Here is a 19,004-nt window from a genome sequence, read left to right as displayed (position 1 = left end):
TTTTTTTTTTTTTTTTATATCTTTTTTCTATTTAAATTAATATAAAGAAACGTGATAAATATATATTTGATACATCCATACCCACTATTGTAAATGCTTTAACTTCAACCAAAAAAAAAAAAAAAAAATAGTAGCCTAGTATTAAAAAAAAAAAAATTTGTTTTTGTTTTTGTTTTTGTTGATGGATGATTGCATCTTAATGTATTAAGAAATAATGATTTTGTGTATTTATAATTTGTTAATACAATATGAATGACTATTTGGAGGTTTTTTTTTTTTTTTAAAATTTAATTTTATTGGCTTATACTATGACTCTCTTTAATTTAAAATCCTGAGTCTGTCTCTGTTATGATCAATCTATAGTGTTTTTGATAAGTGATTATGTAAAATAGAAAAAAAAAATTTAGGTTAAATAAGTAGAATTTTTACGCAAGTTAACATGAATGCTTATATGTTATGGAAAGACTAAGAGTCCGTTTGGAATCTGCTTATTTTATTAAAATTAAATTTTTTTTGCTAAAAGTACTGTAGATAAATATAAAAGTTAGTTGAAATAGTACAGTGAGACCCATAAATAATATCAAAAAGTATAATAAAACTCATAAATAGTAATAAAAATAAACTGAATAATAAAATAAGTTAGTAAAAATAATTTTTATCAGCCACCCGCTAAAAAGAAAAGTCAAAAGAAAAGTAAGTAAGATAGTGAGAAAAAGAGAAAAAACAAGGAGTAAAAAAAAAGTGATGTGACAGTGGTACGATAACATTTGACTATTTGAGGGCAGGAGAGAAAAAAATTTATGTTGTAAAAGTTAAATTATACATGTTAACCATTTAGAGAAAAATAAATAAAATAAAAAATCTTATTCACTTGACCGGGGTGCCCAAACAAACTGAAATGATCGGAACAAACAAAAACATACAAAATTTTTATTACACCAGTTTTACCACCGATACGAAACATTGGGTTTTGGTTTAGATTGGCAAGTAAAATATAGTTTTGCAAAATTTATAAATGTATATATACCTTTACATTACCAGCATCTTTGATGGCATCAATAAGCTTAAGTTGAAGGAGAATTTGGTGGCTTCGGATGTGAACTCCAGATATTGCACAGATAACAACATCAACTAATTTGATAGCCTTCACAAGGCTCTGGTGATCGGTGAAGGAACCAGAAACAAGGTGAGCTCCTTGCTCCTTGAATGACAAAAGCATTTGAACTTTATCAATATCAACACCTATCTCTGCTCGGTGTAGGATGTATGTCTCATGACCTTCAGCCAAACTTGCCTTCACCAACCTCTTCCCTAGATACCCAGTTCCCCCTATAATCAGAACTTTGCTTTTTTCCATTTTTCTTTTTATTCCTTTTCTTCGTTCTGGTTCTGAAGAGATTTCCTTCCTCGGCTTTTTATAGCAAATACATGTTATGGTTTTTTGCTGGTGTTTGAAGCAATGGTAGGCTGTCTTGTTTTAACAAGGGAATAAATATTTTTTGTCGGGATTGGTGCTGACTGCCGAGGTATCGATTTGAGATTACCCTTTTCCATAATAATAATGCTGTGTAATTTTCTATGTATTTTAAACTTGTCTTTTATGGTGATTTACTTGCATGTAACTAGGGGCATGCATGATGGACAAATGTAAGGGTTGTTCTTATTTTGAAAATTGTAACGTTAACCGATGCTCTTAGACCAATTATTAATAAACTATATTAGGAAAGTTTTGACATAATTTTTATGAAAATTATAAAAATTTGTAAAAAAAAGTAATTGCTTTATCATTTTCCCATAAATTATTTTTAAAAATAATTCATAAACCAATGTCCTTAGGGCATTTATTATTATTTTCCTTTTGAAAAAAATAGGTGAAAATATCATTTTGGTCCTTATATTTTTGGGTTATTGCCAATTTGATCCCTAAACTTTGATAATTTCATCATTGTTATTTTCAACTTGTAATCAATTTGATCCATATCGTCAACTCACTAAAAGAAATTGACTGTAAGTTGATTGCAAGTTAAAAGTAATAGTAACCAAATTAACTGCTACCAAAATATATGAACCAAATTGACAATAATTCCAAATTATATGGATTAAAATGATATTTTCACCCAAAAAAAAAAAAAAAAATACAAATTTCTTCAATTCATCAACACAATGAAGATCACGAAACTTCTTGGTTGCAAAACCTTATGGCATATAAATGCAGCAGCTTCTTGAAGAGAAAGATGAACTAGGGCATATGTCTCCGGTCACAATATGCTTGAGAAATTTTTTGCATTCAGTTGCATCAGTTGTGACGGCCCTTAAAATAATCCTTATATTTGTTTAGGGTTGTGAAAAAAGAAAGTATAAACAAATATACATGGATTGGAGTGAAATCAGAATTGAAAATCTTATTTTTATAAATCTCGATAGATAGCTTATCTATCAAGTAGCTTATCTATCAAGTAGCTGTCGAGCATTGGGCTTAAACAGCCTTTTAAACCTCAATAGGTTCTATATGCCAAGTTAGCTGTCTAGTTTTAAAATCCAGCACTTCTTCACTTGATTCTTGGACAGATTTGCATGGTTTTAACATTTGGACTTGAACCTTGTTCCTTGAAGTATTAAATACATCTTAAATCTACCAAATTACAAGTAAAGTGCATTTTATCAAAGGATTAGCCAATTCTACATTAACATATATTTCTAACGTGATTTACATATGTCCTAACAAAAGGCAGCCAATGGGGTAGTGGTCCCAACAGTGTCAGTAAAGGCGCCCATAACCGAATCAGCACATGTAAAGCTAGTACCCAAATTCCTGTATGCTCTCCAACAAAAGCCAACTCCCTTTTTAAAAAAACTCCACAGCAAGATGCCCAAACGGCAGTGATAAGCCAACGGAAAGTCAAATACAAAGTGATCACAAAAATTAGTAATAACCTTCGAACACGAACAATACTTCTCTTTGGCAAAACGGATGGACTTGCACTTAGCCAAGTGTCTAGCACAATGCTCCCATAGCAAATGCTACAAAATGGCATTATGGATAGAGGTAGTAACTATATGGCAAGAGCCTGCATGCTTCTCATCACTCTGCAAAATAACTAATTGCACATACAAATGACCCAAAAATATAGGGGCCAATGGCAGACTCACCCTAGCAAAAATCTTTATGGCTAATCAGAAATAAAGAGGTTTTATAGCATAATGAGGATGAGAGCCAAAGATGAACTTACAGAGCTAGAATGCAACAAAGGCCTCACTGTGGACTACATCTGAAGCCTTAGAGAAAGCCCCAACCCAATGCGACAACTTTGTGTTGGCACTCATCCCTTTCTTCAACTTAAACTCCATGGCCTCCTCCTCGGGAGAAAGTTCTATATCACTCGGGTCCACATTGCCAAGAATGGGCAACAAAATTTGATTTGCCACATCCGCAAAGGTCACGGTGATCTCGTCGTAAGAAAGGAAAAAGGTATGGGTAGTCGCACACCATCGGCGGACAAAATGACGAAGATTGAACAAGTCCCTATAGTTGGACAAGCAACATGACGAAACAATAGCCTTCAACACACCGGCCTGCTGCAATGTCACCATGAAACCTATATCGAACAACTCTTCATCTACCAATTCCTTCCAACCCAAAGAGGTACCTAACCTAAATTCGAAGAGAATGGGCATGAGGAGTGAAGTTCCTTAGCGTATATCAAGATCAGGGATCGAGGAAGCCAAAGGGGCCCGAGACACCTCCGTGTCACAGCGGCAAATGAAAGCCATATGTGACTTGGCGGCAAAGGCAAGTAATCACCGATGCAACAAGTCAGCCATCAAAAGAAGCATCATATTAATGAAGTAGAAGTTGTGTTTCTAAATAACTACTAAACTGGGAAATTCGAAGAGACAACCCTGTTCACGGTATGGAAGAAAATAAGGCAGGGCCTAATGTTCAGAAAGGCCTACGAAAAAAAAAAAGAAAAAAGAGAGAGAGAAAGAAACAAAAGAGACTTTTTATTCTCATATGAACCGTAGGAGCAATTCATATGCTCAAAGGGCTAAATGTTGAGGCCCATTTTTGGCAAAAAGATGCCTAACAATATAAAAGGGGTGAAGAAAGAAGAATTAGCAAAGTAAGAAAAATCATTAAGTCAAATGGCAGGAATAATGGTACAAAAGCCCACAAAATAGTAAAAGGGCCCCAAAGAAAGCAAATGGGCCTAAGGGAGCCCCAAAAAAGGAAGTAGTAAGCCCATAGGAATCATAAGAAGTAGAAAGTAAGCAAAGATGGGCCGAAGGGTCCAAAGAAAGGAATTAGTAATTAGGATTGGTTCAAAGGACAATAAACCCAAAAGTAAAGGATATGGTAATTAGGTCAAAAAAGCCTGAAAGATTTAGTAAAAGCCCATGGAAATGTAAGAAGTAGGAAAGAATGAGATGCACCAAGGAGGCCCAAAGGAAGGAAACGGGCTGAGGATGCCAAAAGGAATAAAATGGGCCGAGGAAGCCTAAGATGATATGAGAACTAATCTAGTAGAAATACTGGGTAATGTAAACTGAGAGAAGGAATAATACATGGTAGGCCCAGAGGAAGCCCAGCGAATTCAAGTTAAACGATATCATGGCAGAAATAATGCATTGGTGTGGCAAGAATACAAGTCAGCCCACAAACCGGAAGTAAGAGGAGACAGGGGTTGAATTAAAGAAAAAAGGCCCATACCCAAGCAATACCCAACCCAAAGAAGAAAGATGTGAAAAATGAAAACCCAATGACTCACCCACGCCACAAAAGGTTAAACAAGCAGTAGAACATGCTGCAATACTAGACAGACCTATAGGTAATAGCAAATGCATGAACACCAGACAAGCAATGGACTCATATGGGAATGGAGCACACACAAGACTCAAGCACCACCAACTTGTACTCAGCCAATACAGGTGTGGTGGGCCATAGGTAGAGGGTATGGTCTAGCGGTGAGGAGAACGGGGAAGCCTATTCTAGGGTTTCTGCTCAAGCTCTTTTGGGAGAAATGTCCTGCTGGGATGACATGCCACCCAAAAGAGGCAAAGATGAGATGGAATCACTAGGTTTATGCTATAGAAGTTAGTAAGAGAGAATACTCGGCCTTTATCTGGATGGGAATGCCACAGAAAGCAAGAAGATAAAACAAATATAAGATAGTAGCACCAAATATCACAGAATCACAGAGACATGACCAAGTCAAACACTAACATGACATAAGCAACACAAACAAAAGAAATTGGCAAACAAATTTGATGAAACAGTAACCACACAAAGTCAAATGGCACTGTGCAACACAAATGCACAAATGGCAAAATACCAAGAGCAAGATATGGATGGAGCAACACATTCATAAACCACATCATATAGTAGAAACACTCAAAAGACATGAATATGATTCTCTCTCTCTCTCTCTCTCTCTCTCTCTCTCTCTCTCTCTCTCTCTCTCACTCAAGATAGTCTCACTGGCAAAAACTGTCTCTTCGTATTCCAAACACATACCACTATATATAGACCCTTATACCCACTAAATTGGGAGAGCTTTCAGAGAGAATTTTGTGAGAGAAACCCTAGAGAAAAACAAAATTGCCTCATCCCTAATCTTTACTGTAGAGACTCTCCAAATTTCTCTACTCTCTTCCTCTTCATTGTCACATCCTTGAGAGGTTATTGACCAAATCCTTATCTCACCACACCCACATCTGTGAGAATTGGTTTGGAAGCAGTTTGGAAGGAACCAATATACATTGGTTGATGCTATGGTATAGTAGCGGAATCCGGTAAGCTAGAAAAGAAAAAGGTTCAGCGCAACGTCGTTGGAGTAGGAAGCTTGGAGGGCTTAGGTACTTGGGTAGATTAGGCTTGGAGGGTCTATTGCTGTTCATGTATCTCACCTACATTTTCTAGTGGATTATGGACTGCTTGGAGGGCGGGGGAGAGGTTTTACGCCGAGGACTTTGGTTTCCTCTTTGATAACACATCGTGTGTTATCCGTGTGTTTGCATCTTCCTTCCCTTTATCTTTGCCTTATATTTACTGCTGTGAATGTGTTTATATTTGACTTAAATTGTTTATCAATTTTGTTATGAGTTTGTTATCATGTTCCACACATTAATTGTTTGATATAAAGCTTGAATTGGTAATTTTGTAATTGGAGGTCTAAACGTTCAAGGTTGTTTTATACACATATTAAACTTTCACAAGGTACAAACCACAAAGCCTACAGAGTGCATAGGAACAAACCCTCAAAGCTTACAAAAGCAATATGGGTACAAAACGAAAACTAAAACCTTAACAACCTACAAAGGTACTAGGTACAAACCGAAAACATAAAGTAGATATGTTGAATAACATCATATTATATATACTAAATAACTACCACCAAAGATTCAAACTAACCAATAGTTATGAGTTTTAGCCAATCAAACAACTAACACCACAGTGTATCAAATTAGTAATAACAGGAAAAAAAAAAATCAAAGCTATACACAAAACATCAAGTGATAAAGAAATCTCCCCCTCAAAAACAAGATCTCCCCCTCAAAAACAAGCACTCCCCCTCAAGTGTATACCAAAAATTCTCCCAATTTTTGACTGGAATGGCCAAAGGGTCAGTGCTCCTGGTTGGTGTCGATACTGTCAAATTTAGCTGAAAGAACCTCAATTTGATCCTGCATTGCTGTCATCCTTTCAGTATGCTGATTTTGAATATCTCTGAGTCGATCAAGCCTTTCCAAGATGATCTGAAATGCATCAAGAAGTATAGCTGATGAAGTAGAAGCTCTGCTTCTCTTAGCTTTGCTTCTGGGTGTGGATACCTGTCCTGCAGCCTTAGCTTCAGTCTCCATTGGATCACCTTCTTGTTGGACATCCTCCTCTTCTTCACCTAGAAGACGACTTTGTATCCTTGTGAGAGTAAATTTGTTTATGGTTGATAGAGGAGTCAAAGGACTGATATCTTGAGGGATTGCAACACCTTTTGCTCTGAAAATCCTCATAAGAAAACTTGGAAATATCATCTTAGGCCTTAAGGTGGTTCTAGTCTCATCCACAATCGTATCATATATGTGAGAACTTATATCAATGAAAATTTTCTCCTTGAGCTCCATGAGGAAGATAGCTCTGGCATTTGTAAGAGTGGTCATCTTTCTTATAGGATACAAGTTAAACATCATGATAGTGGTCAGACACCTCAATTCAGCAAAAAGCTCAGTAGTGTTGAGACATTTCTTTTCTTTAACACCATCAAGTCGAAACTAGACGACGTCCAAAGATAGCATCCTGTCTTTGTAATTTGTGAACTCATATTCCTCTAAACCTTCAAGACCTAGCATTTCATCAATGTCATGTGCATCTATGGTGATTTCCTTTCTTCTCACCCAACAACTCAACTCCTCCTCTCTTAAAAACTGTCTTTAAAATGCAAAACACGCGTTTTTCGCGATGGGAGTAAGTCGCCAGTTAGTCGCTAGGTTAAGTCGCGAAATACTGTAAAACCAAGATTTTCAAAAAATCTTCTAAGTGTTTTTCGCGACTAGAAGGTCTACCCGTGAGATAGTCGCGAGATGAGTCGCGAAAATCTCTGAGTACTCCTCATGACTGGACCTTCCACCCACGTACAAGTCGCCACACTAAGCCGCGAAAATCATAAAAACTCAAATTTTTGAATAATTTTCTATGTATTTTTTGCGACTGAAACCTTGACTCGCCAGTGACCCACAAAAATCTCAGAGTGAGCTTCGCGTCTGGAGCATGCGACTGGACCTACCCGCGACTGAGTCGCCAAAATAGGGCAACACTGTTTTTAAAATTTTTGACATTTTTGTAAAAACAAAAACACTTTCCAAAAACAAACTAAAACACTCAAAAATCTTTTTATGTTTGATCAACAAAGATTGAGCTTGTGAAAACACATTTAAACAAGTACAATCACACAAATGAGTATGGCATTTCTTGAACATAGACTTGTGTGTTGTGTGTGGATATCAAAAATGAGATAGTCCTTAGTCTAATGAGAAGCTTCAATAATCAATTCAATCAAGGCATACACAACTAGTACTAGATAATGTGACCCATTTCAATTATAGAAGTATGCATATATGACCTCCCACATAAACTTGAGTGCAATTCAATGAAACTTTTCATTTGGCTCCATTTTTAACATAACATTTGATCTTTTTGAATGAACAAATCTCATTGTGAGATTGATGCCTGAAATTTTTAATATTTCAATTTGATGGTTAGCCTTTAGCTTTTTGGGTATCATATAATTTATTTTGGTCGCTTTCCCTTTTTCCTAGTCAAATACTAGTATGTGCGACATGCTTTTGCAATTCAATATCTCTTTTCATTTGGAGATTTACATTTGGTGAGCTCTTTGAGTAAAGCGATAAAAATAAAAGTAGGAAGATATATAGGCACAAGTCTATGCATGTCTCAAGATCAACAAAACCATTCAATAATCATTCATGACAAGGTTGAAGATCTATTTACAACAGTCACATAGATTTCAGAATTTCTTCCACAATGATATGAGTGCATAAGAGACAAGCTAAGCTCGTTAAGTGCATAAAGCCATTAGTACAAATGTACAAGGCAAAACTTGTTTTGAGACAAGACTCAACAAAGCCGATCAAACTTTTTGGATTTTCTAGTTTTTATGAGGTTTTAGGATTTTTGACATAAAAGCAGTAAAAGATTGATCAAAAACAACATAAATAACAATGTAAACACATTTGAACCAAAACAAACATACAAACAAAATGACAATTAAAAAAAAAACTTGCAAGAAGTACACAATCAAGCATATTCACAAACATGGGAAGTATTAATGCATGAACATGTTGCAATGCTTATGCATGAGTACCTTTCGTCACCCACACGTCACGTGCTTTTGGGGTGATATCCTTAACAGATTGGGTACGAGAATTAGGACTTTCAAACCTTCTTGTGAAGCTTTCCAAGCAATTTGTGAAGGCATCGATCATTTTCATAATGTCCATCATTCCTAAATCACGGTTTTGACCTCTTGATTGCTCACCACCCTAAGACCTCTCTTCATTTCTCCTTCCTCTTGATCGAGGGGCGCTTGCATTGTTTAATGCTCCCAACTTGTGATAGTTGGGTCTAGTATGTCCTTGCAAACCATAATAGTGACAAAGATAGTTTGTTCTAGGACCCTATTGTGATCTTGGAAGTGATCTTCCTCTAGCTCCAAATCTGGCTTCTGATTGATTGCGGGACTTGTTAACCACCCGTTGATCATTCACATTCTTCTTCCTCTCAGTCTTAACTTTCTCAAGAATAGGCTTATCCACAGCCGTCTCTTTGGCCTTTACAAACTTCACTTCTTTGGTGACATTGGCTGATGAGCTACTTTCTCCAGTATATCCCAATCCAGACTTGTTTGAGGCATGTTTTTGAGATGAAATAATATATCTAACTTCTTGGAGGAGACCTTATCTACCTTGGCATTAGCTTGCACTACCTCTTGTTCAAGAAATCTCACTTTTGTGTAAGCTTCTGATAGCTCACCATTAAGTGCTTCAATCTCACACTTTGCCTCCTTGTATCTTACCAGCAAAATTTTGTAATCTTCCTCAGCTCTCTTCATTTTCTTCACAGCCGCCTTTGCCACCTTTGTATACTCACCTGATTTCTCAAGAAATAAGGTGTAACTCTTTTGAAGACTAGATGTATCTTCATCTTCTTTGGCCTCTGATTCTTCAACAATCCCAATATACTCCAAATCAGAATGTTCCCCAAGCTCCTTCACAAGTGAACCCAAATAATCCGAGGATTCCACATGTGCAATGGTCAAGAATGTGGAGTAATTTCCTTCTCCGTCACAGCTATCTTCAGAGTCAGAATTTGATGAATCGGTATCACTCAAGGTAGTGGCATAGACCTTTCCTTTTGACTTTAAATAATTAGGACATTCCTTTCTGAAGTGTCCATGTCCATTACACTCGAAACATGTAATTCATTGAGAGGATTAGGAGTCTCTATCATCTTTCCTTCGGAATTCTTTCTTCTCCCTCATGGAACTTTGAAATTTTCCTTTGTCACCAAATTTTCCACCATTCTTGAGCTTTAAGAACTTTCGGAAGTTCTTTACAAGGTACGCCACATCTTTATCTACTGCACCCTCTTCCGGAGAGTCATGAGATACCACTCTCTCATCAATTGTTTTAAGAGCAAGAGATTTGCTCTTCTTCTGCGTGGGCAGTGACAATTCGTACGTCTACAGTGAACCGACTAGCTCTTAAACTTTAATGTCGTCAAGATCCTTGCTCTTTTCAATGGCCGTTACTTTGGCACGAAAACTTTCTGGTAGCGATCGAAGGATCTTCCTTACCACTTTAGAATCCTCCGTCTTTTCCCCAAAATTAAATTTGCCGACGACCACCTCATTCAGCTTACTGTAAAATGAATCAAAGGACTCATCCTCACTCATCTTTAGCTCCTCAAAGCGAGTGGTCAACATCTGTAGTTTGGTGTCTTTCACCTTCTTAGTCCCTTCATAGGTTGTCTCCAGAATTTCTCATGCTTCCTTAGCAATGGTGATATGTAAAATCCTGTGAAATTCTTCTAGAGAGACACCACAGAAAATAGCATTCAATGCTTTACTGTTAGCATTAGCTGCCGCAAGAGCTATCTTATCCCAAGTGGATTTGGCAGCCTTCGGCCTAGTCCAACCAACCTCAACAGCATCCCACACAACATCATCAATAGAACACAAAAAGGCCTTCACGCAGACTTTCCAAAATGCATAATTATTACCATAAAAAAAATGGTGGTATATTAAGAGATTGAGACCTATCCATCTCAACAAGGGGTCAAGGATCACACTTAGATATTAAAATCACAGCAAGTGTACCCGTTCTAATACCAATTGAAAGTTCAATATGTGTCTAAAACATCCTTAAATCTTAAGACCTCCAATTACAAAATTACCAATTCAAGCTTTATATCAAATAATGTATGTGCGGAAAATGATAACAAGCTTATAATAGACTTAATAAACAATCTAAACTATAAATAATCACAATCACAGCAGTAATTAAATGGTAAAGATAAAGCGAAGAGAGATGCAAACACAAGGACAACACGCGATGTGTTATCGAAGAGGAAACCGAAGCTCTCGGTGTAAAATCTCTCTGCCGCCCTCTAAGCAGTCAATAATCCACTAGAAAATTTAGTTAGGATACATAAACAGCAATAGACCCTCCAATCCTAATCTACTTAGGTATCTAAGCCCTCCAAGCTTCCTGCTCCAACGAGGTTGCGCCAAGCCTTTTTCTTTTCTAGCTTACCAGATTCCACTACTAAACTATAGCATCAACCAATAAATATTGGTTCCTTCCAAACTGCTTTCCTTAGCACCAAATGAACATTCTCACAGACATGGGTGTGGTGAGAAAAGGATTTGGTTAATGACCTCTCAAGGATATAACAATGGAGATGAAAAGAGTAGAGGAATTTGTAGAGTCTCTTAGATAAAGAGTGGGGATGAGGCAATCTTGTTTTACTTTAGGGTTTCTCTCACAAAATTCTCTCTAGAAGCTCTCTACATTTCGTGGGTATAAGGGTATATATATAGTGGTGTGTGTTTGGAATACAAAGAGACATTTTTTGCCAAACAGGGCTGGTTGGCAGCTTGGCCTCACGGTTTGTCCAAGTCGCGAGTTCAAGTTGCGAAGTAACGGCCTGGCCAACCTAGGACTTTTGTCCTATAGTGCGACAGCTGGCATGACCCTTCAGCACCCCTGTGTGCTTCTCATGTGCCTACAATTGGCAGCTTGCCAGTCGCGAGTCAACTGCGAGTCCTAACCATGAAACTCTGGTTCTTTGCACAAACTTGAGCTTTTCTTTGCACTCTCTTCACACACTACCCTTACATAAATCCCACCTAAATGCAGGGTTACTAAATACTAACTTACAAGCAAATTGGCATGGAATAAAGCCAACAAGATGGTTGATAAATTTCAACCTTACAAATATCACTCAAGGTAGTGGCATAGACCTTTCCTTTTGACTTGAAATAGTTGGGACATTCCTTTTTGAAGTGTCCATGTCCATTACACTTGAAACATGTGATTTCTTGAGAAGATTGGGAATCTCTATCATCTTTCCTTCGAAATTCTTTCTTCTCCTTCTCGGAACTCTGAAATTTTCCTTTGTCGCCAAATTTCCCACAATTCTTGAGTTTCAAGAATTTCCGGAAGTTCTTTACAAGGTACGCCACATCTTTATCTACTACATCCTCTTCCGAAGGGTTATGAGATGCCATCCTCTCATCAATTGTTTTAAGAGCAAGAGATTTGCTCTTCTTCTGTGTAGGCAACGATAATTCATGTTAGGTTCTAAAGGTTTAGGAATTTATGTATTTAGAACTCTAATTTGTAATATTGGTAAACCATGATCAAAACAATATGTTTAGTCTTGTTTAAACTTGCTCAAAGTTGATTAATTATTGTAAAGTTGGAATCGAGAGATTGTAGATGCATTGGGGCATTTCAGTCTGGCTCAATCGATCGAAGAATAGACTCAATTGATCGAAAGTCGACCAGATTGCGTTTTCTGCAGTTTTTCCAACTCAGCCATAACTCATTAAACGTTTAGGATTTTATGTTTTTGCCCTAGGTATATAAGGCAAAACCTTAGCCACGTTTTTAGAGTTGCTCCAGTTGTATTGTTGCTCATACATTGCTGTTTTGTGTAAATCTCTTGTGAGATCTAGGAGAGCTTTCCTTTACACAAAGCTTAGGGTTTTCAAGATAGAGATTACTTCAACATCTTGATAATCAACTTGGTTGCTACCATTGAAGCTTAAAGAATATCAAGCGTGGGTGCTTGTAGCTGATTGAAGAATTCAAGAAAGAAGGAGTCCATGGATTCAGAGCTTGCATGGGTTTGTGTCAGTAAGTTCTACTGGTAGGTAGCATTAAGAAGTCGAGCAGGGAGCTTGTAAGTCCTTTTGTATGAATTTCGATTCTTTCATAGTGAATTTAGTTTTGCCTTGAGGATCGGTGGGTAAAATCATCCCTAGGTTTTTTACTGGTTTGGTTTTCCTAGGTGATCATATCTTGTGTTGTTTATTATTCCGCTGCTTTATATTCTTGATATGATTATTTGATTGTTTTAACCTAGAATTGTATAATTTGACTAAGTAACAATTTGGCTAATTAACTAGGCTACTCAATCTGGTTGTGTTTTAAGGGGTCTAAAACCTTACAAGTGGTATCAGAGTGGGTAGCTCTTCTGTTGTAGATCTTTTGATCTTTGAGCTGATCCTTGACCCTTGTTATCATGGATAATTTGAAGTGTCTTTCTGCTTATACTTTTGCTGATTTTATTGATACCTGTGATGTTTTGAATAAAAAGGACACTATTGTTTCTGTTGATTTTTTTGATACTTTTGAAACTCTTCGTAAGGAATTATCTAAATCTTTGAAAATTGCTAAGAAATTTAAAGAAGAGTTAAAATTAGCAAATCTTGAAAAAGAGGAATTGATTGTTAGATTAGATGAGTCTAATAAAAAGAATGAATTTTTGTGAAATCAAATTTCCTCTCAAGATGAGAAGATGAAAAGCTTGGAACAAGAGTTAGTTGAGTCTCAAACTAAACTTGAAAACTTGACTAGTACCAAGCTTGCTGTTGATAACAGAAGTTTTTCTATTTCTCTTAAGCCTAAGACTGAGAAAGTTTATATCCCTCCTTTCAAGAGGAATAATAAAGAGAAGGCTTATTTTGCTAGGTTAGACAAAGGTAAAAGTTCTAATGTTAACGCTGAAATCTATAAACCTATGTCTAAACCTGCTATTAGTGTGTAAAAGAAATCTGTTTTTGTGCCTACCTGTCACCTTTGTGGTGTTGTTAGTCATATTAGACCAAATTGTTCTTTGTTGAGGCAAAAACCAAAATCTGAGACTAGATTTGCTGTTAGAAATACTGATATTCCTAAATTTGTTCTTGTTTGCCACTTTTGTGGTGTCTGTGGTCACATTCGTCCCAATTGTCATAAGTTGAAATTTAAACATTCTGTATGTCAATCTAGGATATGTGATGATCTTTTTCCTGCCATAAGTCCAAATAAATTGTTTCATATGCTTTTGAAAAATTTGAGCTTGTTGGCTTGTGAAAGAAATTTGCAAGATTTCAGTCTCTCAGAAGATTGGAGTAATTCCTCAAATACACTCTGCTTCATATGGATTTTCACCTACAAAGCCGAAGACTCGTGCTAGATGGGTGAGAAAAGATTCTCCAAGGTGAGTGTTGCTAACTTGTCCCTGATTTAATTCTTTCAATTTGTAAGGTTGAATTTAATCAACCATCTAATTGGCTTTATTCCGTGACCAATTTGCTTGTAATTTAGCACTTAGTAACCCTGTATTTAGGTGGGAAAATTGTAAGGGTAGTGTGTGAGAAGATGTGAAGAAAAACTCAAGAGTGTGCAAGAAAAACAGAGTCTTGCGACTAGGACTCGCGGGTGGTTCACTGAGAGGCACACTGGGAAGCTGAAGGGTCGCGCCAGCTGTCACGCTACAGGACAAAAATTCCAGTCTGGCTAGGCTATTACGTCGCGACTTGATTTCGCGACTTGGCCAAGCCACGAGTTCAAGTCGCCAACTTGCCCTGTTTGGCAAAAACTGACGTTTTGCATTCCCTTCTCACCCTACTATATATACACCCTTATACCCATCATATTAAGAGAGCTTCCAGAGAGAATTTTGTGAGAGAAAACCCTAGAGAAATACAAGATTGATTCATCCCTAATCTTCATCTAAAGAGACTCTACAAATTCCTCTACTCTCTTCTTCTCCATTGTCATACCCTTGAGATGTCATTTACCAAACCCTTGTCTCACCACACCTACGTCTGTGAGAAGGTCCATTTGGTGCTTTGGGAAGCAGTTTGGAAAGGAACCAATATACATTGGTTGATGCTATGGTCAAGTAGCGGAATCCGGGAAGCTAGAGAAGAAATAGGTTCGGCGTAACCTCGTTGGAGCAAAAAGCTTGGAGGGCTTAGGTACTTGGGTAAATTAGGCTTGGAGGGTCTTCTGCTATTCATGTATCCCAACTACATTCTTTAGTGGATTATTTGACCGCTTGGAGGGCGGCGGAGAGGTTTTACGCCGAGGACTTCGGTTTCCTCTTCGATAACACATCGTGTGTTGTCCGTGTGTTTGCATCTTCTTTCCCTTTACATTTGCCTTATATTTACTGCTGTGGATGTGTTTATATTTGACTTAGATTGTTCTATCAATTATGTCATAAGCTTGTTATCATATTCCGTACATAAATTGTTTGATATAAAGCTTGAATTGGTATTTGTGTTATTTGGGGTCTAAACGTTCAAAGGTGTTGTATACCCTTTTTGAAATTTCACAATTATTTGTGGACATGTTTTGTTTTTGTTTTTGGTTGTTTTGTTTTTTAGGCTATTTTATTAAAAAAAAAATCCAAAAACATTGAAAAATTTTAAAAAGACAAAAATATTTTATTTTGTGTCTTGTTTTATTGTTCTTGAGGATTACATGGGTTATGATATCTCTCTCTTAATTTAGACCATGCTTGATATTGTGGAGAAACTTGAATAGTTTGTGCTAAGCTATTTCTGATTTTGTGTGAGTATGTACTAGTTTGTACATGTACTCATAGGTTAATTAAGAAATTGATATTTCTTGTTTATGTACCTTTTATAGCTTAGTTAAGCATTGTCATGCATTGCATTTGCATTGTTCATTTAGCATAATATGTGCTTTTTGTGTTTGGTCATAAATTTTCTTTTAGAACCAAAAGGATTTTTGTGTTTTGTATTTCACATCTTAGGTTTATAATCAAGGATTGACCATATTATCTTTACATAACAAGTTTATGTACCTTGTTTAGTTTTGATGAGCTTATTTATTGCACTTTACTAGTTGAAGTTTTATAGTGCATGTTGTGTGGGAAAGATGTTTATGCTGTTTATCACTTTGTCTTGATCTTGAAGTCACATGTTATTTGACTGTCGGACTTGATCCTTTTGAGAAAGGCATAAATAACCATCTCACCACTGTTCACTAGCCAATCATGAATACCTTGGTGCATATCATAAGATTTTGTGCTCGAGAAAGTGTAGCACATGCACAAAAAGAACATAAGGTGTAGTCTCGGTTTAATTGCTTAATGCTTAAAATTGGTGTGTACTATTAAGCTCGATGCCAATTCACATAACTAAAATCTGTGTGTACATTATGAGGCAAAAATACAAGAAACTTACATGATTGCAAGCTTTTGTTCTAGGAAATGCGGGAGTTATAGGATGTAACTCTTTAGGTGATAGTCTCTTTTAAATTCTGTATAATGAATTTTGTAGTCTTTGTGATTAATTGCTATTCACATATCATCTCACATGTATCTCAAACTTTTTTTAGTTGCACACACTACACAAGTTACTCTTTGTTAAACTTGGTACATTTTATTGTGTGTGATCTTATTATGGCCATTCAAGATTAAAAGTTCCTTGATTTTAATGCAAAATGTGTTTAATGTTTGCGCTTTGAGGACAAATTGATTGAAAATCTTGATTTTGGAAGATCTGGGTTAAATTCAAGTGTTTTTGAAAAACTTTTCGTCTCATACTCATGCATTTTTTTTATTAAACAATATGCTTTGAGGAGTTTCTGCATTTAAATGCTCTGTTTTTCAAAAATCTGATTTTTCCAGACTTTCGATCGATCGAACCTATTTTTCGATCAATTGAAATTGCGATTAAAATTTTTTGTTTGAGTCTGCCTGACTCGATTGATGTTCGATCGATACTCGATCGATCAAAATTGAAAAATTTTCAGTTTCTATATTTTTGACCAAATTTTTTTTTTTTCATGCATCATTTGTGTTTAGGATTCACATGCATTGTATTGTTTTTGTATCCATCTTACAGTTTTGCAGTCATATCTCTCATTGTTTTTACACATAACATGCATACACTTTGCTAAATTGGGTACTCAACTTGATTTAAAAATTGATTGATTAACTTTTGAGTTTTGTACATTCTAGTATATGCTATTTCTTATGTGTGAACTGTAAAAAATATTTTTCTTTAGAGATATGATGGATAATCAATGTGCAAATATTTTCTCTACTTATGCAACTGTTTATAGGTCACATAGTGCCATGTTTGTATTTTATTGAAAGTGAGAATATTTTTTCTTCATGTGTATCCTCACCTTAATTTTTAACTTTGGTTTGTGTGTTTTTAACTTTGATCCTGCTGGTGAGGATGTTCCTGATCCTGTTGGTGATGCTGCTGCTGCTGCTGATTTTCCCCCACCTTCCTTTTTTTCCCCAAAATTGTTTTTCCTAAAACTTATTTTGTTTTGCCTATTTTTGATAGGGGGAGAAAAGTTTTTTTTAACCTGTGTTGTTCCTAGGGGGAATTGTCTCTATTTTCTATAGAGTTGAATTGTTTTGTATCCCCTTGATTTTTTTCTTATCCTTTATTGTGTATGTTGACTGTTTACTCTTGTATGAGTTGTCTTTGTCAATACGTGACAAAAAGGGAGAGAAATAGTTGATATGTGAGAATATGTGTGGAAAATACAAGAATGTTATGTTTAGGGGGAGTTAACATTGTTTTTGATGTATCTAACTTAGGGGGAGAGTTAGTTTGCATATTTGTTAATTTACTGTTTTTCTGTTACACATGTGTTTATGCGTTTGTTGAGTGTTTCAGGAATATACAGGTTGATTCAATTGAGCTGCTGTCTACACTTGCAACTGATGGATAGTAGTTAGGATTGAATTTGAGTTTGTGAGCATTACTTTTGTAAAGGGCTTTTTACTAGTAATCTTTGAGCTTTTAATTTGTATTTTGTCACGGATTGCCAAAGAGAGAGTTTGTTAGGTTCTAAAGGTTTAGGAATTTATGTCTTTAGAACTCTAATTTGTAATATTGGTAAATCATGATCAAAACAATATGTTAGTCTTGTTTAAACTTGTTCAAAGTTGATTAATTATTATAAAGTTAGAATCGAGAGACTGTAGATGCATTGGGGCATTTCGGTCTGGCTCGATCGATCGAAGAATAGACTCGATCGATCGAAAGTCGACCAGATTGCGTTTTCTGCAGTTTTTCCAACTCAATCCTAACTCATTAAACGTTTAGGATTTTATGTTTTTGCCCTAAGTATATAAGGCAAAACCCTAGCCACGTTTTTAGAGTTGCTCCAGTTGTATTGTTGCTCATACATTACTGTTTTGTGTAAATCTCTTGTGAGATCTAGGGGAGCTTTCCTTTACACAAAGCTTAGGGTTTTCAAGATAGAGATTACTTCAACATCTTGATAATCAACTTGGTTGCTACCATTGAAGTTTAAAGAATATCAAGCGTGGGTGCTTGTAGCTGATTGAAGAATTCAAGAAAGAAGGAGTCCGTGAATTCAGAGCTTGCATGGGTTTGTGTCAGTAAGTTCTACTGGTAGGTAGCATTAAGAAGTCGAGCAGGGAGCTTGTAAGTCCTTTTGTATGAACTTCGATTCTTTCATAGTGAATTTAGTTTTGCCTTGAGGATCGGTGGGTAAAATCCTCCCTAGGTTTTTTACTGGTTTGGTTTTCCTAGGTGATCATATCTTGTGTTGTTTATTATTCCGCTACTTTATATTCTTGATATGATTATTTGATTGTTTTAACCTAGAATTGTATAATTTGACTAAGTAACAACTTGGCTAATTAACTAGGCTACTCAATCTGGTTGTGTTTTAAGGGGTCTAAAACCTTACAATTCATACATCTACAATGAACCAACCAACTCTTGAACCTTGATGTCGTCAAGATCCTTTATCTCTTTAATGGCCATTACTTTGGCACGAAAACTTTCTAGCAGAGACCGTAGGATCTTCCTTACAATTTTAGAATCCTCCATCTTTTCTCCCAAGTTAAATTTGCTGACGATCACCTTGTTCAGCTTACTGTAAAAAGAGTCAAAAGACTCATCCTCACTCAT

General features: G+C 36.2%; 2 protein-coding genes across 3 annotated transcripts in view; both read right to left on the bottom strand.

The window, feature by feature from the left end:
• Window positions 1–1,410, bottom strand: part of LOC112023934 (bifunctional pinoresinol-lariciresinol reductase 2) — a 5,401-nt gene extending 3,991 nt beyond the window's left edge. Inside the window, exon 1 of one of the 2 annotated variants that reach the window (XM_065778560.1) lies at window positions 1,028–1,410. In XM_065778560.1, coding sequence (XP_065634632.1) covers window positions 1,028–1,357 — 330 coding nt within the window. In that variant the 5' untranslated portion in view covers window positions 1,358–1,410. The remainder of the gene's footprint in view (window positions 1–1,027) is intronic. The other variant, XM_065778561.1, reaches the window with a different exon arrangement.
• Window positions 1,411–9,189: 7,779 nt separating this feature from the next.
• On the bottom strand, window positions 9,190–19,004 carry LOC136069742 (uncharacterized). The gene is made up of 7 exons (XM_065778580.1): window positions 18,807–19,004; window positions 12,036–12,344; window positions 10,640–10,757; window positions 10,368–10,528; window positions 10,111–10,253; window positions 9,662–9,954; window positions 9,190–9,389 (listed from the first exon to the last, which is right to left on the bottom strand). Exons 1-7 carry the CDS (start codon window positions 19,002–19,004, stop codon window positions 9,190–9,192), a joined length of 1,422 nt encoding a protein of 473 aa, XP_065634652.1.

The sequence above is a fragment of the Quercus suber genome, unplaced genomic scaffold, assembly GCF_002906115.3.
Source record: "Quercus suber isolate HL8 unplaced genomic scaffold, Cork oak 2.0 scaffold_186, whole genome shotgun sequence".
In the NCBI taxonomy this organism is placed as follows: Eukaryota; Viridiplantae; Streptophyta; class Magnoliopsida; order Fagales; family Fagaceae; genus Quercus; species Quercus suber.
The sequence above is the reverse complement of the archived record's forward strand: the minus strand, read 5'-3'. Positions and strand labels throughout refer to the sequence as shown.

Bases quoted from the DNA above. Each gene is read 5' to 3' on its own strand.
- LOC136069742 (XM_065778580.1), bottom strand. From the start codon at position 19,004: ATGAGTGAGGATGAGTCTTTTGACTCTTTTTACAGTAAGCTGAACAAG. The intron at 10,529-10,639 runs GTAAAGCATTGA...CAACCTATGAAG, and splicing joins TGCGGCAGCTAATGCTAACA to GGACTAAGAAGGTGAAAGAC. The intron at 10,254-10,367 runs GTAAGGAAGATC...GGTTCACTGTAG, and splicing joins AGACGGAGGATTCTAAAGTG to ACGTACGAATTGTCACTGCC.